Genomic DNA, 24,516 nt, shown 5'->3' with positions numbered 1-24,516 from the left:
AAAGATAAGAAAGAGAAGGCAATAAAAACTTATGAAGCAATTCAGGGACAATACATGCTAAAAGACCAAAAAATGATACTGGATAAACAGAAAGATATGTTTGAAAAACAAATAGAGAATTGGGCAGATCCTCTGGAGGCTTATCAGCAAAAGTTAATAGAGATGGAAGAAATACATAAGCTAACCAGGAAAGATGTAGAGATGAAGACCCAAGTGAGGAATTTGGGAGGCAAGTTAAAAAATGAATAAGAAATGAAATATTAAAACGGGCAAGAGATGATGGATAGAGGAAATGTTATGTAACAAAAGATTGGCTTTATTAGGAGCTAGAACAGAGGCAGGAACAAGAAATAGGGGGAATATTATTATACATATTTTACATAATATACTAAGTATATTATATAGTAATATATTTATATTATTTATATACTATATTACTATATATACTATATAAAGTAATAGCTAGATATAAGGATTAGATGTTGAAAGATGGTGACATTATGTATGTTTTAATGATATTGTTATTGTCATTGGAATGGGGGCTAAATGTTGAAAAACTAAATAATGAAGGCCTATATTTTATCACAAATACTAATAAGTATGATCTAAATAACAAATATTAATACTATTATTACTACTTGTATTTAAATGTATATATAGACACAAACTCACACAAATCTTGGAAATTCTGAAAATGTATAGTAAGAAACCTTTGGCTTTGGAGTGTATAATAAAAAACGTGCTAGTCTCTTTAAGAAGTGTGTAGAATCCCCATATATCTCACACAAAAAGAGGGAAAATTTAAAAATTCCATTTAATACTGCTGAAATGTTTTGTTGTCACCCCCTAATGCATTCACTATACTTTAAGATCAGCATTAAACCTCCGGTAATTCTGTAGAAATTCATCCTGATGGAATTTCCTATTCCAAAGGATTTATGACCCTCTGTTCAATTCTCTTATTTTGTAAGGGTTAGCATACAAGTGTAAAGTACTATATAGTACTTTATTAATCATACTGCTGTCCTATTAAGGTTCTATTTGTGGGGTCCTGGACTTAACAACTTGAGCACTATGCTGCATAGTTATATTTTATTTGCCATCATCCACCTGTCTGTAATTTATTTTGCCTTCTTCATCCATCCAAAAAGGAGCTAATAAAAAGTAGATACACACATCAAAGAACAGTATATCAAATGAAGTATTTTCTTACCAGAATCCTTTACACGCAGACCTAATCTTTCCTCCCTTTTCCGATCCACTGTTTTGTCAACCAGTTGCTGAAACAGTTTCAAGGATTTTTTAAATAACTCTCCATCTGGGAGGTCAAGTAGATCATCTCCATGAATCCTTCTTCTAGACATCAAAGCTACTGAGTTAGACAAAATCCAGAGAAGCTCTTTTTGCCAGTCAGAATATTTTCTTCTGTTCTTATTCCTAATAATAACATTTGTGGGAATACCCCCAACAGATCTTAAGCATTGCTTTGGTGAACTGGAAAAATGATAACTGCAGTAGCTTGTTGGGGCAATGTGCCATCAAATACCTGATGTCACAACTCCTCCCTCAGTTTCATTGGTCTATTGGCCAATCTAGATCACAAACCAAACTGGCAGGCTGAAGGCCATAAGGAAGTTTACCTTCTGGGCAAAGATGAGTCATAGTAAATTCAAAAGGCAAATTGGTAATTTTAGGGGAAATATTGTGTAAAAATGTATTTAATTTTATTTCAGCAATTGCAAAGGGATAACATCCTTGTTTGTAATACAGTTGCAGACAATTTGATAAAATGCAAGGAAAATAAAGGCAGCCTAGGTACTGTAGATTGAATTAAATAATTTACTACAGTACAATGTTTCCCAGTGGCTGCACTTCAGGTGTATTGGGAGTAATAGCTCTCCATCAGGATAGCCTTTGGCTGTGCTGGTTGGCAATATTGGGAATTGCAAATTCCTCAGCTCAAGGAAAACTAATATAATGCTGCAGAGGTAGAAATAAAAGAAAGTGTCTTGTTTTCATAGCTTTCCTCAAACTAATATCCTCCAGATGCGTTGCATTACTACTATCATCAGCCAGCATGACCAATAGCCAGGGAAACAAAGAAAAAAGGGTTGAGAAAATAATGGTTTAATTAACACTGTTATGTTGTGCTAACAAATATAATGTGGCTGACTTTATTTTGACTTAGTATGTTACCGAAACCTAGGCATTGTGGTTTGCATGTTGGAGTTTATGCAGTTGATGAACTTAACCACAGTTTTCTGAATAATCCACAAATTATAAACAAAACTATTGCTTTGTGCAACATGTGGACCAAGGTTTTTGTGTTCACCAACCATAGTTAGTCTGTAGTTCCTCTATAAGCATTCAAGAGTCAAATGGTCAACCACTGTGCTCAGTCAAATCTTATCATAAATATTTTTCCTCTAAACCTAAGCAAGTAAATCATGATTTGGTGGAAAGATTTAGAGGAGAGCAGTCATGCATTTAAACCCAACCAGTTTCAATGATGGAAGATTAGATTTGGTGAGTACTGTTATGTACATGCTGGTTGTATTGTAGAGACTAATGGTGAACCACAACCTATCTTATAATAATAATATTTTCTATCTTCAAAGGAAATCTTAAGTGATAAGAATTATAGATCAGACTGAACTGTCTTCCTAATTATAATACAAGAACAACTCATTATACAGCAGTACATCTAAGCCCATAGAACAAAATGTTTGAGTTTCAAACTTTCTTTTCCAGAAGTCCACAAGGCCTACAAAAGAGGTGGGTTGCTCCCGGTTTGGCCCAGATCAGGCGAACAGGTAGTGGCGGTGGCAGGAGGCTCAGCCCACATACCTGGATGCATCTGCGTAGAAGCGAGCACATCGGTAGTAAAAAAAGAAATGGAAACCCACCACTGGTCTACGCCATGTTCACACCTCTTCTCTTATGCAACTGCTTTGAAGTTGCAGTCTCTCCATTATCTTCCATTGAGCATCGCACCTAGTATTCTTCCCTGAACCTTGGTCTTTATAGAAAAAGTCAGAACTCTCACAACTTGTAGTGTCACTCTAACAATTAAAAGGGGGGAAATGAAATAATTATGATAATGCATACAAGTCAGGGGTGTCAAACTCGATTTCACTGAAGGCCACATCAGGGTTGTGTTTGACCTTGCGGGGGAAGGGGGCATGGCCAGCTTGACGTCACTTGTGTTGGGGGTGCCTGTGGTGGTCTGAGCACTCTGCCAGCAAAAACAGAGCTCAAGAGGACCCCCCGTGGCCCTCACAAGTTCCATTTTCGGCTGCGATGGGTGTCCTGCAACCCTCTGCCAGCTCTGTTCTTGATGGCACAGGCACTGTGGGCCGGTCCTTTGCTGTTTCCAGGGTGGTCCTGTGGGCTAGGTCTAAGCACCCTGCAGGCAGGATCCGGCCCCCAGGCCTTGAGTTTGACACCCCTAATATAGATCATGTCATATTATGGTCTTGCAGCATATGGGTGTATTAATTAGTGATTTCAGACCTTCTTGTCATTTTTGAAAGAACAATTGCAATGATATTAAATTATATGCATTGGCATTGTACAAATGACACAGATTATGTATCATCATGATATAGTCATTGTACACATTATTTTTCCTTTCTTCTATCCCTTTCAGGTATTTATGTATTAGGGTCATCAGACTGGACAAGGTTGCTCTATAATATTTATTCACAAATTTTACTGCTGTTCATTTAAACAAGGGAAATGTATGTGAGGATATTAGCATTTGTATGTATGTGCATTTCAACTAGTTTCAGAGTCTTTCATATATGTACTATGCTTAGTCTTCAATACTTCCGAGATTGGTAAAATGAGGACCCAGATTGTTGAGGGCAATAGGGTGACTCTGAAAAATGCTTACAGAGGGCTATAAAGCACTGTGAAGCGGTATACAAGTCTAAGTGCTATTGCTATTGATCTAGCTGATGGGACTATAGTTTTAATGCTAAGCCAAATGATTTGTGCTACCAGCTTTGTAAAAGGATTTCCTGATTTGTAATGTGACAGTCCAAATGTAAGTGGAGTTCTATTGTTGACATTTAACATGCCATAATGATTCCTCCTCAGTACAAAAATGTACACAATACGGGGAAAAATACTGGTGTCTCTTTTAACTCACAACTAATAAGTAGTTTCCACGATTGTTATTAAGTTGAGAGAAATATAGGACAAAAGCACATATGTCTTCCAGAGCTTTGCTTCTGACAAATTCAGAATAATTAGAGTTAGCAGTGAAAATCCATCATCCAAGAAGTTCATTCAACCCGCAAAAATGCTCTGCAAGCAAACATTTCAAAATACTGGCACGAATAGACTCCCTTCTTGAGAGTGCTCAATAGAGAGAAAGAATAGCAGTCTTCAAGTCTATTCAAATTCTTTGATTTCTTTCCTTTTTGTGTCCAAGGAAACAATGAGGTTTTGAGCTTCAATTCTCCCCAATAATAACATCCAACCTGCAGGCAGGATCTAACTCATGGACCACTGCTGTAGCCATTTCTCTACAAGAGGGCTCCAATGAAATCGGTGGGCTTTAGTTTTATTGAGAATTTGTAGCACTTATGATGCATATACTTACAGTGTTCTAACTTTAGCCAAGAATAAATGAGTGAGACAAATAAAAAAAAACAACAAAAAAAAACTATTAACATGGTTTATGTGACAGATAGTGAAGCACAGTGCAGCCTTTAGAAAGGGCTAATGTAAGGAAAATGCAGTTAAAACAGTGGTTTGTTTTCTAAATCATCCATCTGTCCTATAAGAAACCAATTAATCTATATTCTGTGTTAAGAATGTTTCAGCCACTGAACAATTGTAAAGCATGGAATATTTTACAAAGCACAGATTAGACATACTAACAAGTGTTTCAAGAGTATGTTTCTTTTTACATTAAATATTTTGTGCTGTGTTTTTCTTACTGTTTTTTTTTTTTGTGGAGCTCCTTGTCACAAATTCTGAATGTCATCTTTGAAGTCCTGACTATTTCAAAAATGGTCAGGGCTTCAGATATGACGTTCAGAACTTCTGTGATATGGAGCTCCACAAAATAAAAATAACTATAAATTAATCCCAGATTCCTGCTGTGAGAACAGGCAGAAAAGCACTTATTTGGCTAGCTGACATGCATTGCAAAGTTCTAGGAAATTGATTCTTTAAACCCCAGTCCAATGTTGGTTTACCTTAAAATGTGTCGTTTAGCAAACATTGGAAATAGATAATAATATATATCTGTATTTATTAAGGATTTTTTTTAAAGCCAAAAATAAATATGGAAAAATATAGAAGTAGAAAAAAATAAAAAAGTTGGAAACAATGAAGAAAAAACTCTTAATGAAGGAACTTCTGCTCTTGTTTACAGCAGTTATAAACATACTTGATACTATTTCCCACCTTCAAAAGTGCATAATGTAGTTCCCTTCTCTATTTACTTTTAATCAGTAAATCCAGAAATCCTGTTCATCTTTACCCATTTTCTATATTAAAAAAGTCCATCCTAGGGTTTCTAGACTTTTGTAAATAACATACTCTAAACATTAGCCTCTGTACTATACCAATACGTAGTGTGATGACAATTTTTAAAAAGGGAACCAAGTTCAGTTCCAGAACAGTATTGAGAGTATATAGGTAGAAAACATTTGCTTAGACCAGGTGTGGCCAACCCATCACCCACAGGCAGCCTTGAACAATAATGCACTCCACAAGAACATAAATATATAAAACTAATAAAGTTGTGATTTATAGGTAAAGGTTCCCCTTGCACACATGTGCTAGTCATTTCCAACTCTAGGGGGCGATGCTCATCTCCGTTTCAAAACCGAAGAGCCAGTGCTGTCCAAAGACGTCTCCGTGGTCATGTGGCCAGCATGATTAAATGCCAAAGGAGCATGGAACACCATTACCTTCCCACCAAAGGTGGTCTCTATTTTTTTTTACTTGCATTTTTTGCATGCTTTCAATCTACTAGGATGGCAGAAGCTGGTACAAGTAACGTGAGCTCACTCCATTATGATGTGCTAGGGATTCAAACCGCCAAACTGCCGATCAACTCTATTTTACATATTTTATATATGGCCCAAGATAATTCCTCCTTATTTAATGTGACCCAGGCAAGCCAGACGTTTGGACAACCACGCCTGAAATGTTATAATTATGTGATCCATAATAATCTGTCCCTAACTTGGTCTTTCAGCTGTTCCTAAATTGTACTCATTGTTTCTGTAACTGAGTGTATCCACTTTGCTGCTGATTGAACTCTTTTTCTCTGTGCTTCCACATTTTCCAGCATTAGAGCCTTCTTCAGAGAGCTAGATGCATAATGTGGCCAAAATAGGATGTTACACCTATTAGTAACACATACACCTTAGTAACACAGTTATAGGGAAATCTAAGAGATTTACTTTTTGAGAAGGTCCATCTTCAAAGATGCCTGAACAAACAGAACAGTACCTGGGTAAGAAATACCAACATTTTGGACTCCTCGAGAAATCAAACAAATTATAGGAAGGCGATACCAAACCATTTTCGTTCTAATGGACTCCTCCCCCCCCCTTATTGTCTGTGTATAGACTAGAGCAGTGGTCCCCAACCCCCGGTCCGCGGACCGGTGCCGGGCCGTGGAGTACCTGGCACCGGGCCGCACAGCGGCCGGGGGCCATGATCGCTGCAGCGGCCGGGGGCCATGATCGCTGCAGCGGCCGGGGGCCATGATCGCTGCAGCGGCCGGGGGACATGATCGCTGCAGCGCAAAGGCTCCTGGGCCGTGCGCAAAGGCTCCAGGGAAGAGAGCCCCGCGCAGGTACGCAGGTGTGGCCCAAAGCTGACGTGCACCTGCGACCCTGCAGACGTCTCCCCAGTCTCCCTGCGGCTCTACAGAAAACGCCTCACTCAGAAGACGTCTCCCCGGTGTTCCTGCGCCTTTAATCAAAACAATCTGATATATAAACAATCAATGTGTCGTCGCGAACAACGCCCCCCCACCCCTGTGCGCGCTCAGCGGGCCACGGTAAAATTATCAAAGGCTGACTGGTCCGCGGCGATAAAAAGGTTGGGGACCACTGGACTAGAGTGACAGAGAGGTGCTACTACAATTTCATTTGCCTGACTGCCGTCGTCATCCCTAAAGTTGCAAAACTATTACCCTAGATTGGGAAGCTCCAATCATCATTACGCACGAACTAGAAGCCCGAAGTATTAGCAATTCAAAAACCTGACGGCCCGTGGGGGAGGGAGGAAGAGACGTACAACCGTGAACACACCAAGTCCCACGTTTCGCGCTGTTAGCGCAAGCGCCGGCGTTCCCCCTTCCTCTCTTTTCGGCTATCGCGTCGACTTGCACAAAGGAGTTGCCTTACTACGGCGCGGTCCTTACAGCCTTACTCGAAGATCCTTTTCCATTCTCGAATTGTCGCACGGTTGATCGCTCAGGTGCCATTAACGAGGCGGAGCGCGCCGGGGAGGGGAGGGGGAGAACGGGGACGCGCCCGGATTTCCACGGTCTCTCTAAGAGTTCACTCCTCCCTCGTTCTGCCTTTGGCGGCAAGGGGTGCTTGGTGAGCGGACGGGGGTAGTGCAAGCAGCCGCGGGAGCTCCCTTTTGCAATAGATTTTGCGCGGGATTCTCAGCAGCCGGCAGCATGTGAACGGAGTTTCCCGATCATCCACCTCGAGCTATGTACTCCGGGAACAGCAGCCGCGGCAGCCGCCTGCAGCCCACGCCGGGGGAGCAGGACTTGGAGCGGCGACGGCCGCAGGCGGCGGGGGACTCGGGGACGCCGTTCAGCGCCAGCACCTACCACCTGTTAGCCTTCCTTATCGCCGCTATCGGTTTCGTGGGCTTGTGCAACAACTTGCTGGTCCTGGTGCTTTATACCAAGTTCAAGCGGCTCCGCACGCCCACCAACCTCTTCCTGGTGAACATCAGCCTCAGCGACCTGCTGGTGTCGTTTTTCGGCGTCAGCTTCACTTTCCTCTCCTGCCTCAGAAATCGGTGGGCCTGGGACGAAGCCGGCTGCATGTGGGACGGCTTCAGCAACAGCCTCTTCGGTAAGGGGAACCGATTCACGACCCCTGAGCTCCAGACCTGCTCTAGGGTCGGCGCACCTCCCTCTGAATTCGTGCAGTGGGACCGGCGCAAGATTTACAAGAACGGGAATAATAATAATAATCAATAATTAATAATAATTTCTAAATTTGCCTGACTTGAACATTCTGATTCTACAAAAAAACACCCTACTTGGAACAACATATATACTCCTACATTACCTTAACAGTTCCTAGGTCCTTGGTTTGAGCTGTTGAGCTACCAACCAGCCCCAAAGGCTGTGAATCTCACCAAAAATTAATCACATGATGATGATGATGATGATGAAAAGCCAGAGCAGAGTTCTCTTATTTCAGTGCCAAAATGGGTTCTGATGCGCGTTGGTGCTGATGTTGACATTTCCAATCGAACCCCAATTTAGGTTTTAAGGGTTTAAGATCGAGCCTCTCTTTAATGTCAAGGTAGCTAATAAAGGGTTATTATTCTCCAAAGCACCAGAGGGCAGGGCAAGAAACAATGGATGGAAACTAATCAAAGAGAAAAGCAACCTGGAATTAAGGAAAAACTTGCTAATAGTAAGGACAATTAACCAGTGGAACAGCTTGCCTTCAGAAACAGTGGGTGATCTATCACCTGAGGTTTTTAAAGAGTCTAGACCAGTCACTTACCTGAAATGGTATAGGTTGAGCAAGGGGCTGGACTAGAAGACCTCAAAGGTCCCTTCCAGCTCATTCTATTCTATCCTCTTACTTGCCCCTCATAAGATAGCTGGCCTGCCTGCTTTAGTTGCTTGATCTCTTCTAGTTAATCTCTGAGTTCATTAGGGATAGGTCATCCTGGAGAAAACCTAGGGGGTCGCCTGGAGTCAAAAATGACTTGAGTGTCCCACAATCAATTAATCAGATAGCTTTTTCACAATGTGATTTGAAGGTGCCCCGGAACACCTTTCTGAGATTGCCAGTTGTATAGGCTGAACATGGGAAGAGTTTATTTTTCTTACCATTTTTTCATTTCTCTGACATTCTACAATATATAGAAGCAAGTGTTAGGGTAATGTGCCTCTGTAAATAGCAGGTATGCATTTTTGGAAAACTACTTGAAGAAGGGAATCTATCAGTTAAGCTAAGAGTTCCAGTTCTGACTCTCATACTGTTCTCTGCTTTATATCTGCTCCATAGCATCCCCCTTTTATATTTAACCTCTAGTCAGCTTAATCATAAGTTTCATTTCACATCTCATTTTCTAATAATGCAGGTGTTTCTCACCTTGGGAAAGCCTCTCATCCCTATTACTGAGTGACAGTTAGTGAAAGAAAGACTGCTGATGTTCCATCAAGCAAGCACTGTATGGTTTCAGGCACAAAGCAATCAGGGCATCAGCATCTATGCATCAGACGCACCTGTTCTTCATTTGGAGATCAACATGGAAGTTGTACTGTACTCCTCAACAGTGCTATGCAGATCATATCAGTCTGCAGAACAAACCTTTGCAGTTGTGCATCTGTGGAAATATCTTTGCAGTTTATACAACTCGGTTGTTTTTGCAGACCACCTCCGTAGATCTCTCACCATCATCATTCTCCAAATATTTCTTATAATCCTCACCAAGGCAGTGATAATAAATCATATGATGCTTATAATGTTGTTTGTTCTGATATCGTATTGGTATCCTCTTCTATGACTTTATCCTGTAATGGCCAGTGCTTGTAGTCATTCTACCAGGCTCTGATTTCACATATGCTCTACATCATTTTTTTCAATCTCCTGTTGTGTTAGTCTTCATTATTTTGAGTAATTGTGTACGATAGAAATTATAGTCCAATCTGTCTAGAGCAGGGGTATCAGACTCAATTTCATTGAGGGCCGCATCAGGGTTGTGTTTGACCTCGGGTGGGGGTGGCAAAGGTGGGTGTGGTCAGCTCAATGTCACTCGTGTTGGAGGCGCCTGTGGTGACCCAAGCACTCTGCCAGCGAAAACAGGCTCCTGAGCTCTGTTTTCAGCTGCGATGGCCTCCTGCAACCTTCTGCCAGTGAAAATAAAGGGCCTTCCCGATCTCTGTTTTCACTGGCAGAGGCACTGCGGGCCAGCCCTTTGCTGTTTCCAGGCCAGCCCTGCGGGCCAGTTCTAAGCACCCTGCGGGCTGGATCTGGCCCCTGGGCCTTGGGTTTGACACCCCTGGTCTAGAGTGTTCTAGACTTTGAAGGTTGCCTAACACCATATGCACTAGCTGCTGCTTCTAAGTTCACCACCGAGCCCTCCTAAAATCTTTTCTGCGGGGCTTTTAATTTCTGAATTGTTTCTTCCCAGCTGTAATTAATTCTTATACACTGTAGCATCATTGTATTTTAGATTTAAAGCTTTTTGGAGTAGAGATTGCCATTAATCATGAAATTATTGTGGATGTCTTGAACCATCAACTCTTCCTGTTTCAAACATTTAGACTGCCATTACCAAATCTTATCAGCTACATTCAACTACTGGAATTATTTGATACAAATAAATCTGTAATGTGTGTGAAAGAAACCCAGGGGTGTGGAAAACAGTTCAGAAAATCAGATGGACTTTCTGATGAATGCTAAATTGAAGCACTGAACAGGCATATTCCATCCTCATTATTTCCTTGTTGCATCTCTTTTGCAATATGGGATATTTAGGTGAAAGAAAGATATCTCTAAACTAAGAAACTAAGTACAGCCATGTTGCCAAAAGAGAAGATTATAAAAAAAAAAAACTTGTCTGCTTTCAGTATCCTAGTGTCACCTGTTGTAATCTAAAACTTCTATCCAATTTTAAATACTGAACTGGGAAAAACCTCCAATCTTATTTTCTTTTATAGTATCTACAGTCTGTTGCATTTACAGCTTTTTAATATTCCGCCTTCCCAAGTTCTCTACATGTTTTTAAAATCTGTTGGAAAATGTATATATCTCCTACTAGGTAAATCTTTTTTGTTTGCAAGTTGTAGAGTAAGCAACATGTGGCCTTCCAGATATTAAAATGCAAATTCCAGCATCACGTATTATCAACAATGCTAGCTGGGGCTAATGGGAATTGCCTTGTTTAACACTCATGCATTTATATTTTGATATCACCAAGTATCAATTCCCAGGTTTAATACAAGTCACTAAGAAGAGAAATCCTTATCCCAGATTGCATAAATAAATTATACGTATATTGCGGTTATTGAGATCTGAATTTGATTCAGTGGAAAGTTGGAATTAAATCTCCTAGGCCAGTTAGGGTAAATGGACTAATGGTGGTAGTGGTAATAGAATTAAGGAAGGGATTTCAGATTGTAATGGGCAGAGGGAAATATGATGGGAGACATGGGGTAGGCTACATTTCTGACTTGCCAGCTAGAATATAAGAGTGATGATGGCCTTTAGCCAGGATGACAACTGAGCTGTCTGTCTTAGACCACAGTTTTAAAGAAGTTCATTTATTTGAGGAGTTCTATGAAATGCCTAGAATGTTGCTAGTGGAAAGCAAAGACAGATGTATCAGATGCTTCAACTTACAGCTTTGCAATCAGAGCAGCAAAAAGGCAATATATTCAGACTGCTATTACATCTTCAAATTGTCATCCAGCAACATTATAAACATTCATGGATCCTATTAGGGAATTGAAGAGGTCTTATGGGGCTTCACCAAGCAAATCAATAAAAAATTCCTCTGCTTGGCATTGGACACTAGATCTAGTTCTATTGATAATAGGTTAGTGCTGTTAAGGGGCTTAATGCTACATATTGCATTATTATCTCAGAAAGTTTGAATGTGTTGGTCCTGAAAAAGCAGGCAGGGTTCTTTCTGATTTATTTATTTGAGTTATGTAGCTGCTCACCCCATCTTTCTGATGGTAGGTGGCTTAAAATAAAGCAAATAATGTCCTGAACATAAAAACACATTGCAGCAAACATCTCAAAATGGACATCAACAAAGGCTTCATCACACACCCACAGCACCAGGTCCAGGCATAAAACCAAGTTTTTAGGTACTTATGAAAAGCCAGATAAAAAGAGGCTGGGAATGGGGATTGGTTAATACTTCCTTGAATGAAAGTAAGTTGCCAGTAACCCTGAAGACAGTTCCCTCTATTCCAAAATGTATCTTAATCCAGCAATGTTACATAATTATAACTTGATCTCCAAACTTCCCTTTTTATGTAAGGCTGCTGAAAAGTTGATGGATCTGCAGAGCACTTTAGGAAATGAATTATGAATGGTACTGCAACTACATCGATTGCTCTTGTGGATGACCTGTGGTAAGGCCAGAACACTACTAGCATAGTTTGTCTTGCTAGGCATTTCATCCACTTTTGACACTATTGTTTATGATATCCTGAATCTCTTCTGAGCCCAAGTTTGATTTGTAGTGTCTCTCTTTCCCAAGGGAGAAGTTTGATGCAGTGGTAGTGGTAGGGGAGGGCTAGTAGAGTTTTGTGGGTCCTGCTAGTCAACATTTCTGGCCCTCTCTTTTAACAACCAAATGAAGCCTTTGATGGAGATTATTTGTTCTGCAAAGGGCCAGATATCAATATGCTGCTGTTGATACTTGTACATCTTGATTTCTGACCAAAACGTTTTGGTCAGTGCCTGAAGGTTGTTAGGATCTGGATGGGGAACAGCAGCCTTGGACCAAACTCAGCAAGACAGAGTGGCTATGACTATAGAAACCTTCTGATAGCAGAATTATTTCATTGTTGGCTATGGATGAACTTGCAATATCCTGGGTAAAAATAATTCATCATTTGAGGTCCTTCTAGATCCTCAGCTGTTCCTCAAAGAGCAGGTGGCAGATGTAGCAGGAAAGGATGTAACTTCATACAGTTACATCTTATATGCCAGTTACGACTTTTTCTAGATCAAGAGACTATGTCCAATGTCTCCTGGTCTATGAGTTCCTTAATGAGTTCCTATATGAAAATAACAACGTGCTATAGGTAATCTTGCCTTGAAGACTACTGTACTGAGAAACTTCAGTGAGTCCAAAATATAGCAATTTTTTGGTATAATAGCTCTGCTTTGGATCTGCAATGGTTACCAGTTATATTCCTGAGACATTTTAAGCTGCTAATTCTCACTTGCATAGGTGCCATAGTCTGCTCTGACAAATTCAAGTCAACAGCTGAGGGCTTGATCCAAGAAGTTGTTGTCAGGAGGCCATCAGTTGGTTTCTAGGATTTTAATGTCCACTGGAAACAATTCTTCAATATTGGATCTACATTTCTTGCACTGCGCTTGGATTCTATGCTTTATAGTTAGAACCCTCTTGAATCTTAGACTTAAACACTGTCTTCATTCCTTTCTCTGGGTCTGCATGCCATTTGCTACCTGCCTTCTAATACCTCTTTTCTTTAATGGCAGTAATTTTACCCTTGGCTCTGGGTCTCTGGACAATTGGTGCTGCACCTGAATTATTAAGCAAGATCTTATTTTCCCTGTGTTTCCTCTGGAGCTGGTGTGTGACTGCTCACTTCTTTGAATTGCAATCCCATTCATAAACCAGTTACAATTTGCAACTGTGTGTTTGCTGAGTCCAGAACAGGCCAGTGGCTTGGAAACGCAGGGTATCTTTGGGACCAGCTGTTCTAGCGGTGTCTGTCCATTCAGTAAAATCTGGAACAATGGGCTCTCATTAGCCCTTAAGAAAGTGTTATCTGGAAGGATAACTCACCCATAGTAAACTAACTTCCTCCCTATTCACATTCCAGAAAGCCTGATGTTTTATTACTGCTTTGGCCCAAAGTTCACAGATAGTCCTAGACGTAAAACGGTTTAATGACCATTCAAAGTTACAACAGTACTGAAAATAGTGATTTATGACGTGTTCTCACACTTATGACCATTAAAACATCCCCACAGTAACATGATCAGACTTCAGGTGCTTGGCAGCTGGCATGTATTTACAATAGTTGCCGCATTCCAGGGCCCTGGGAATGTCATTTGCAACTTTCCTAGGGAACTGCTTACAAGCAAAAATCAATTGGGGGGGTATCAGATTCACTTAATGACCACTTGATTCACTTAATGACCATGGTGAATAAAGTCATAAATTGGGGCATGATTGGGCTCAATTGTCATTAAGTCGTGATCTACCTGTACTATAATTGTGGTTTTTTGTTTTGCTTTAGTCAACCCTTTGTTATTTTGCTGTACTGTTTTCAATCCACTTACTGGTGATGATTTTATGGGCCAGATTACAGTGGCATTGAAACCCTAGTAAGTAAGTAAATAAATTAATAAATCTTATCTAAAAAATTGTTGATACTTCTCTATGGATGCTTGAATTGATAGAGTAGTTAACTTACAAGTTGGATCTTCCAATAACTGTCTTGATAGGTTAGATTATCAAGGACAGCTGATGCAAATGTGACTTTTTTGAGTATTTCTTACCAGAGATATTAAATATCAAAATATTAAGGGAATGAATGCAAGCAATATAATTAGAGAAATAAAATCAACAAGCAATATAATTATAGAGATAAATCAACAAGCAATATAATTAGAGAGGTATGATTACATGTTACACGATCTGCTCTAAGACTGCAAATTAATTAAAAAATTCAAACACCAAAGAGTGAAATCCAATAGTACAGTTCCTGTATAGAGGAAACTTCTCAGAGAACCAGAAGGAAAATTTCTGCCACTCTTCTATAACCCTACATGTTCTCAGGATCTACATTAGAAGTACTTTAAGTCTTTGGCAAAAACGTATAAGGGAGTCACGCAGTTAAGCAAAAGTTCATCGTGAATTCCCCATGGTGTCTTTTATACAAATTATTTTGTACAGTTGAATTCTCCAGTGAAATTCAGCTTTGTAGAAAGCGTTTGCATGCACTCAACCTTTAATAAGGAACATGAGTGACTTCTTGTAAATGTCCATGCATCCATTTATTTATTTGAACTATTTTAAAGAAAGATGTTTAATTGTATTACATAACTTAAAGCACCAAGAGACAGCTGTGATGGTATAAAACAATATTTTTATAATAAATCCTATTGATACAATCAGTCTGTGATCCAAGTGTATTTCTTTTGTTTGCATGCCTCTGCACACTAAAAAGATTTGCAGTTTAAATAAAATTGCTCTCTATTATTTTTATGTAATCAGCTGCCATATGATCAGATTCATACATGGGGTATCCTTGAATCACCTTGACTAAGATACTGAAATGAAATATTTTCATTTCTTTTAAGCAGACTTGCATGGGTGGCACAAATGTTGCAACATTGATGTTTATTTTTAAATATTGCATTAAGCTGGCTTTGCAAGCCACTTAATTTTTAAACATAGTAGTATATTGCATGAATGTAGCCATGGGAATGTGCATTTGATAGGAAGAGGTTGGACACACTTTTTTTGCCCTGAAGTAATGTCTGCTATTCATTCCAGATTATTTTTCTAGACATTTTTCTGCTTATTTGTTTTGGTCAGGGGTTGGAAACCTTAAACCTTTGTAAGAGCTACAAAGGTCTTAACCGGAAACACCCCATTCAATTCTGGAGCCAACCAGAAGTCTGGTCCCCCACCATAGAATCTCCTCCTAGTACGGCATCCTTTTTCCTCTACCTGTCATAAGCGAAAGCCCTATAAATTGTGGATCCAACTGTTGACAGGAAGCCGCAGGAGAGGGATGAAACAGCGACATGTGGCTCCAGAACCGTAGGTTGCTGACCCCTGATTTAGATGCACATAAATTGATTTAATTTATCTATAATAATGCCAGAAACAATCATGGAAAGGTAGAATGCAAGAATTGAGAGTCATCTTAAAGATCATCATCTCTTGTCCAGTTCATGAATCTACAACTGTAGATTCCATCAAACCTCTCTATAAATACACCCCACAGCTTTTTATTGCATTGTTTTACAGCCCTTTTTTTGCGATGTCCAACCAAGTCTCATTTCTTGCAATGTATGTTCATTGTTTCTTGTTCTGTTTTCTGAAACAAATGTACCTAATTCCTCCTCCATCTGATACTTAAAAACTGCTATCATTTCTATCTAGAGACTTCTCTAGGGCAGGCATAGCCAGTGTCTCAGCTGTAAGTTGACATTCAATTATCAGCTACCCTATTCCAGATGTGTGGCCTGGTTCAGGGACCCTCATTAGGAAGGGACCCAGGTAGGTGTTCCTAAGGAAACAAAACCAAATGTATACATTTTTTATTTAAATAAAAAAACAAGCCAGTCTTTATATGGAATCATTGATGTATAAAATTGTTTTTGGACTTAATTTTTGTATTTTATGTGCAAGTCGAATTCTATAGCTGAAACATCCTGCTGGAATGTTATCTGGCTGTTCCAGAATACAGGATATGCAAATGAATCCAGTGCCCATGACTGTATTCATGCCTGCTTCCTTTCAATTACAAGTGGAGCCTAAGGGCTTATTCCTGACAAAAAATAAATAAAAAAATAGCAGTTTAGTTTTTTCACATAGCCCTGTTATCGCAAAGCCACTCTGCATTCTTTATGTCCTGTAGTTGAAGAGAGTAACCTTATTGAGACTCTCTTCTGCATTCAAAAATGTATCTGACTCTAGAAGATTATTTTAACCCAGCACAACTGCGGGGCTGTTCTAAATAAAAAGCCAAATTTCTTTTTCCCAAGTCTTATTATATTTTCGTGCTTACGTGCCGTGCAGAGTTATAAACAACATAAAGAAAATTTAATAGATATGCATGAAGGCAGTGGTGAAATGTAAAAGATTTTGCCACCGGTTCTCTGGGCGTGGCTTGGTGGTGGGGTCATGTGACTGGGTGGGTGTGGCCAACTTTTTTTTAATTTTTAAAACATTTTTACTACCTATTCGCCTGAACTGATAGTAAAAAATGCTCTAAGAAGTGAAAAAAAGGTTCAGCTGTGCTGTGTGATTGTGGGATTTCCCCCCCACTTTTTAAAGTATTTTTTTTACTGCTGGTTGGGACAAATAGATAGTAAACAATCATTTAAAAAGTAAAAAAAAAAAGGTTCCCATGATTGCATGGCACAGCTGATTGTCATGGACTTTTTAAAGCATTTTTTTCCTGCTGGTTCAGATGAATAGGCAAGAAAAAAATGCTTTAAAAAGCAGGAAAAAAGCTTCCAATGATTGCACAGCTCACAGCTGAGCCGCGCAATCCTCCAAAGCTTTTTTTTTTTTAACTACTGGTTCGCAGAAACAACAGCAATTGTCCCTACCGGTGCTAACCGGTAACATTTCACCCCTGCATGAAGGTCAAGGAGAAAAGGTAAGTATTGACAAGGTTCAGCTTAAGGAAAAGCTTTGATTTTTCCAAGCAAAATGGGGAACGATTGTTGGTTTGCTTGATAATGGAGAAATAGAAAATTCACATAAAAGAGAAGCAGAACTAACTTATTAGGAAAATCACTGGTACTTCAGGTAGTTGAAAGTGCTTACTGATTCAAACTTTTTGCTTAACTGGGGTTGGCTTAACCATTTTAGTTGAATAAATGACTGCCAGAATCTTATTCACGCTACACTATCATGTTGTTTGAATTTTGGCTAAGTTTATAATATAGACCAATACTACCTAGTTAGCATAAAAGAATCTGATACCCATAAGCAAGAGCTTTTAAACAATTTGAGTTAACTTCAGGGACTAAATCTCTGGAAATGATTTCTACCACAACTGCAATTAGCAGTATGAATGGTTAGGCTGAATCCTCTGGAAGCAAAGGTTCATTCCAGTTAAAAAAAAAAGTACAGTGTAAAAATTCTTCACACTGGAAGAAAGTTATAAGATTCTACATGCTATTTATCCATTACAAGCAGAGTCTAATTAGAAGAAGTAGGACAGTGTACAGGAGAGGTAATTAAAATATGAGAACACAAACTTTAAAAGTTGTTGATGGAGACATCTTTTAAAGGTTGGGCTAGTTCAGAAACCCAAAACAGAAGCTCTGATGATTTTGATGTACAGAAGTTAATAGGGCATAGCCTGCACTGAAACTCTTAGAACTTCATGCTTGCTTAAAAGTAGGCTATTTTTATCTCCTGCATTCCTGAATCTTGGAAAGCTTTGGGGTATTAAGGATATGTATTTAATATGAATGGATAGCAAGGTCAACATGCACGTATGATGGGCTGGTGGGCAATTGCACACTGGCCTGCCACTTTCCGCAAGGGCTGCATGCACACACACATGTGCATCGGCCCTCCACTCCCACAGTCCACCCCCTCTTCCCCCCCACCCAGCTGCAAAGGTTGGGGACTGCTGGTGTAAGCTACCTAGAGCACTGATGGCAAACCTTTTTTGGCTCGCGTGCCATAAGGGAGAGCGCTGGGGGTCATGTGCAGGTGTGCCTTACCCATAATGCAATATGCGACCCCCCCAGTGCACATGTGCGCATGAGAGGCACTCCTCCACATTTTTCCATGCTTTTTTCGCCCTTCCCAGGCTCCAGAGGCTTTATAGGAGCCTGGGGAGGGCAAAAACATCCTCCCCTGCTCCCCAGAGGCCCTCCAGAGGCTTCAGGAAGGGCAAAAAATGAGCCTATGAGCAAATTGCTTCCAGTTTGCTCATAGGGTCGGTTTAAGCCCTCTGGAGGCTTCAGGGACCTTCAGGAGTCTTCCCTGAAGCCTCCAGAAGACTAAAAAGGACCCTCCGAGGAAACCAGTTTGCTCGGAGGGTGGTTTTTAGTGCTCCAGAGGCTTCAGGGAAGCCTCCTGAAGGTCCCTGAAGTCTCCGGAGGGCCTCGGGAGGGGGAGGCTCTTTTCGCCCTCCCCAGGCTCCTATAAAGCCTCTGGAGCTTGGGAAGGGCGAAAAATGTCTTTAAAAAAGGCTGAACTCAACTGGCCAGTGCGCGCATGCATTCTGGCCAGTTGACAGGGCAACGCCTTGCATGCCCTGACAAATGGCTCTGCGTTCCACCTGTGGCATGCGTGCTACAGGTTCGCCATCCCAGACCTAGAGTCACTTTGTGTGAGTTGGAAAACCATATAGATGTGTTTAATAAATTTGATATTTGAAATAAATTTGAAATTTGTTGATATATGTATATCGATCTTTCAAACCTTAATATAGAACTTCTCCCTTCCCAACATGTTAGATGGCATTGGAGGACGTATTGGTAATAGAATATCAATGGGCAAGAGGATGTTAAATTACTTAATTTTTTTCTCCAATTTCTCTTTATTTCAATTAATACCCATCATACAATCAGCAAAATCAGCATTCATTTGTGCCACATGAACTGTTCATTCTGTTTATTTTAGGTAATTGAGTGGATACAACAGATGTCATCTGAGTTGGCCGCTCTAAGTGTTCTTTGTACTGATTTATTTACAAGTCTAAGTCAGCCCATATGGACAAACTCAAAAAAGATTCTTAGTTTCTAACATGTAATGGGATTTGTTTCATTGTGCCTTGGCTGAAGCCTTCTTTCAATTAGAATTTGTATATAGAACCAGCCTGCACATCTAGGGAGAAGGATCATTTTAATACTTTAAACTTCCTCATAAGCCTCAAAGAAATACATGGAAATTGTTCAAAAAATTGTTCTTCAAGTTAGCATAGTGGTGGAAATGCTGAAGCTGGCAGTTGTGACAAGGCTTGGATGTGCTCAGCATGTCTTTTGGGGTGGCAGAGGTGGCAGCTGTGCATAATGCTGCTCTTCCCCCGCCCCCAAATGTTACATGCAGCCACCTACCACCCCAAATTCTACATTCCTTATGTCAAGTAATGAACTAGCCTCAATTTGTTTTAATTAGTATTTGCAAAATGGAACCCATTCCTAGCTGTTAGACTACAATTCACATTATTCTTCGTGGTCCTGGCTACTGGTTAGTTGTGGTTCAGTAATCAGGTGTTGTTTAGTCACTAAATTGTGTCCAACTCTTCACAACTCCATGGACTCTAGCATGCCAAGGCCACCTGTTCTCCACAGTTTCCCAGAATTTGCCCAAATTCAAGTTTGCATATATCGGTTGAGGCTGCTATAAATGGTATTAGTTGTATTGGTAAGCCCCAATATTTCACAGACATACATTCTGAAATGTATTTTATTTGCATTCTTAATGATTTTGCTGTAGCCTAGACTTAACTGAGTTGGTAAGAAATTACTTCTGACTAGAGAATCTTGGGAGTTGCATTCCCAACATTTTGGGAGTGCCTCGAATGAGAGAAGGGGGATCTGATGTTTCAATATTTGATTTCAAGAATTAACACTGTGGTGATGATTAGTGAAAGATGTTCTTGGCTTGCAGTTCTCCCAATGATGAAAAAATATATATTTTCTTTTTTTCTGTCTATATTTCATTGTGCATATAGAGCAGGGGTGTCAAACTCATGGCGTCACGTTGGTGTCACATGATATATTGTGACTTTTATCCCCTTCTCTAAACCGGGGGTGGACATGGCCAGTGTGTGATGCATCCAGCATGCAGACTACGAGTTTGACAGCTCTGATATTGGTCTATAAGTATAGAACAATGAAACTAGAAATCCACATGTCTGTATGCAAGATAGTTACACCACACGATTTAACAATTATTGTATAATGCTTGCTTTGTTTTATATCTCCCTGCAGGAATTGTTTCGCTTATGACTCTCACTGTCTTGGCCTATGAGCGGTACATTAGAGTAGTGCATGCAAGAGTGATTGATTTCTCGTGGTCTTGGAGGGCAATCACATATATCTGGCTTTATTCCTTAGCCTGGACAGGAGCACCTCTTCTTGGCTGGAACCACTACACCTTGGAACTTCATGGATTAGGTTGTTCAGTGGACTGGAGTTCAAGAGAACCCAGTGATACTTCCTTTGTCCTCTTTTTCTTTTTTGGTTGTCTAGTGATACCACTTGGAATCGTGGTCTACTGCTATGGGCATATTCTTCACGCAGTACGAATGGTGAGTTGGATAAACTAATAGCTTGCCCCTAGACTTTTTCAGTAAGCAAATCCAATGTGCATGGCTAAACACTGATTAGAACATGAAAAACTGCTTCTTATTGTGCGTGCCTATTATTACTTATACAGTATACATGTTTTCATAATTTGCTTTAGTTTTTCTGACAATGCGCAACCTCATATATTTTGCCTGATATTAAAAGTGATAGCTGAATTTGATCTCTATATATTTTTATTATATATTGGGGAGGTGGCATGGAGGTTCTGTTAAGTGGCTGTCTTAAAAAGAAATGGAACAAATAATTGAGAAAATACTAATACTTTATTAATCTTGTGTGCTTCTGACTCTCAATCACTCTGAGAATCAAGGACTAGAGTAGTGATCCTAATATGGCATTCCCTAAAATATTGCTGAGCTGTGGTGATACAGTGGTTAGAATGCAGTATTGCAGACTAACTCTGCCCACTGCCAGGAGTTCAACCCTGACCCGCTCAAGGGTGACTCAGCTTTCCATCTTTCTGAGGTCAGTAAAATGAGGGCCCAGATTATTGAGGACAAGATGCTAAAATGCTCAGAGAATGCTGTAAGGCATTATGAAGTGGTATATAAATCTAAGTGCTATTGCTACAATTACCAGCAAAGTGGCCAAAGACCATGTTGGCTGGAAAATTATAGTTTTTGGAAGATGCCACATGGGGAAAGCTTGGCTAAAAAGTAATTCTGGTGTGTTTCATATAGCTGAATTGTTTTGTTCAGTGAGAAATGAGAAATGATGCTCCCAAGAAACACATAAAGATCAAAGCATATAATTCAGTAGAAATGCATTTGCTGTATTGCTGTAATACTAAATATATTTAGAAACAATTCAATCCTCCTGATGCAAATGAAATGTGTTTAAGAATGTCTTATTTAATAGTGCAATGCTCTATGTGTTTAGCCTGATTCATAAATCTAGTCACTGCAGTCCAGTGCTGTCTTATAAAGAGAAAAAGAATTTTGAGTAATTTTTGTCCAGTCTTCCTTCATTCCAGCATCCAATCCAATGTTTCCTTTGAATAAATTCCTGGTTGGAAAGTAATTGGCTGATTGGAAAGCAACATAGATCTGTTCTACCATTCTAAGTGATGATTATCACACTGTGGTAGCCTGTCCCAAGAAAAGCTCCTTTATACATTGTGGCAGAAAGACAAGATCTCAATTCTTTCAAGAGAGAGAAATATGATTAGAATTCTAAATGAGACGTTTTAATCTTTTTCTTTTCATTTCCAGTTTCATTGTGTGGAAGACTTGCAAACTGTCCATGTGATCAAAATCTTAAAATATGAGAAAAAAGTGGCTAAAATGTGTTTTATAATGATAACCACGTTTCTTATTTGCTGGATGCCGTATGCTGTGGTTTCACTTTTAATAGCCTATGGTTATGCTCACCTTATAACTCCAACAGTGGCTATTATCCCGTCTTTCTTTGCCAAATCAAACACTGCCTACAACCCAGTTATCTTTATTTTCATGAATAGAAAGGTAAGTCCCTTAAAGAAACCTAATAATGGTAAATCACACTAAGTTCATTTTTCTCAACTTCTCAAATGTTAGAAGAAATTAATACTTCATTTTCACAAACGCATGTTCTGCTCTGATAGTTGAAATATATAAACAACAGGATTAGCTTTTCTTCTAATACAAAATCAAGAGACTCTTTATGGGAAGGCGGAAGTAACAAGGCAAAATTCCTAGTAGGAAATCTCCCCCAGTCCCAAACTGGTATTGAAGGTTTGACTCTTACTTGCTTAACCTTCTCCGTAAGTTGCTATCCATCTACAACTCCTAAGCCATAAGTCAATAGACATATTAGTGGGGATAATCCAAATTGTAATCCATCATATCTTAAGTAGAACCTGGGCTAGTAGAAGCTCCAAGTTGCTGTTCCTCAATGCAGGGCATTGAACTCTAAAAAGGAGAAAGAAATGTCAAGATGTTCCTGGAAAATCTTGACTCCACAGCTCCACATGATTCCACAGCTATCAGGGTTACTTTGGTTTCTGTTGTCAGAAGTTCATTTCCTGTCATAGTTCATTTCCAAAGGTTTGTAACTCCCTGTCAGTTATTCCAAAGGGAAAATCTTAGCTAATTTGAGTTTGGCTGAGGAATTAATGGTAGATTCCAGGAAGGAAACAGCCAAGGTATGGAAGCAATGAATCTTTTCAATTTCTGGTTTAAGCAGAAGGACATAGGTTATTGTTAACAATGCAGTGTTGGCATAGCAAATTTAGCAATTCTTTAATGGTTTTTTTGTAATGTCCACATCTCTAGATGAAATAAAAAACAAGCCCTGGAGGTATATCACTTTCTTCTTTGCAGCAACATATGTGTGTGTGTGTGTGTGTGTGTGTGTGTGTATACACACACACACACACACACAAATACATATACATGTATGTGTATGTGTTTATATATGTATACATACATACATACATACATACATACATACATACATACATTTGAAAGCTGCCAAAAACAATCAAAGGAGTCACAAAATAGGACATTCAGGGCAATAAATGTAGAAATGTAAAAAGCTTTTTTACACCATCTCAGATAATTCTACGTAGGTAAAGCACTGCTTATATTAAAATAAAGTCTTTCCAAGCTTTCCTTGGAAATGCCAATAGCATTTCAGCTTTCTTTTTTTTTATTGTTCTGTTCACATTTTATGAATCAGATCACCCTTCATTTTTACTGCAAATACTTGTAGAATTGGGTGAACATTACATAATGTCTGAGAGGGTCATTCATCAGCTAAAAAGCCAGTATTTGTAAGGTTAATCCATAATGGAACAAATAAAGTTTGTTGTACATAGAGCTGTCTAGTTTTCTTTAAATGCTAGTAGAAATCTGACTGATCGGCCTTCATCTGATTGGATATCAAACATGTTTTTGTATTTAGCAAAAGTCATGGCTGATTTTATGTCATCCTCATGTCATCCTGTTTCTGAAATATATTACATTCATGCCGTCTGAATTCAGTGCAGTTTTCTTTCCTTGCAGTTTCGACAGTGTCTTACGCAGCTTCTCTGTGTTCACCTCTTGAGGTTTCAGAGGATTTTGAAAGAAAAGCCAGCAATCAGGAATGAAAAGCCAGTAAGGCCCATTGTTGTGTCACAGAAGGTGAGGGACAGGCCCAAGAAGAAAGTGACATTCAGCTCTTCCTCAGTCATTTTCATTATCACCAATGATGAAACGCAACAGATAGATGACAGTTCCAAAGACATAGGCACAAAAGGAAACATGATCCAAGTGAAGCCTTTATAGCAGATTGGCCAGAAATTTTTCTAAGTTGGCATCTGCTAACAAAACTGTGAGTGGCACAATTTGCGAGATAGTACAATCTTATATGAAATACTTTTTCTGTCTGCATTCCTATTATAATTTGCCAAGAAGGGGAGCAATACAAACCTTAATGCAGTATTCTTCAGCATAATTATAATGAATTGTACTATCGGTGACTCAAAGCTCTGTTGTTACCACCTGAGATTGTGACAGACACCTGAAAGATGGATTTTTAAACCTATTATTTTCTTTATTGTCTCAATTAACTT

General features: G+C 39.5%; 2 protein-coding genes across 2 annotated transcripts in view; one reads left to right on the top strand and one right to left on the bottom strand.

Annotated features, from left to right (window-relative positions):
* Window positions 1-7,425, bottom strand: part of WDR64 (WD repeat domain 64) — an 81,393-nt gene extending 73,968 nt beyond the window's left edge. The window contains exons 1-3 of the mRNA XM_032216039.1: window positions 7,408-7,425; window positions 6,209-6,335; window positions 1,214-1,369 (exon numbers count right to left, since the gene is read on the bottom strand). Coding sequence (XP_032071930.1) covers window positions 1,214-1,369; window positions 6,209-6,335; window positions 7,408-7,425 — 301 coding nt within the window. The remainder of the gene's footprint in view (window positions 1-1,213; window positions 1,370-6,208; window positions 6,336-7,407) is intronic.
* Window positions 7,426-7,699: 274 nt separating this feature from the next.
* OPN3 (opsin 3) lies at window positions 7,700-24,229 on the top strand. Its single transcript, XM_032214804.1, has 4 exons — window positions 7,700-8,072; window positions 20,604-20,923; window positions 22,193-22,444; window positions 23,966-24,229. The coding sequence occupies exons 1-4, from the start codon at window positions 7,700-7,702 to the stop codon at window positions 24,227-24,229; spliced, it is 1,209 nt and encodes a 402-aa protein (XP_032070695.1).
* Window positions 24,230-24,516: the final 287 nt, after the last annotated feature.

This window comes from Thamnophis elegans, chromosome 4, assembly GCF_009769535.1.
Source record: "Thamnophis elegans isolate rThaEle1 chromosome 4, rThaEle1.pri, whole genome shotgun sequence".
NCBI classification, from domain to species: Eukaryota; Metazoa; Chordata; class Lepidosauria; order Squamata; family Colubridae; genus Thamnophis; species Thamnophis elegans.
The sequence above is the reverse complement of the archived record's forward strand: the minus strand, read 5'-3'. Positions and strand labels throughout refer to the sequence as shown.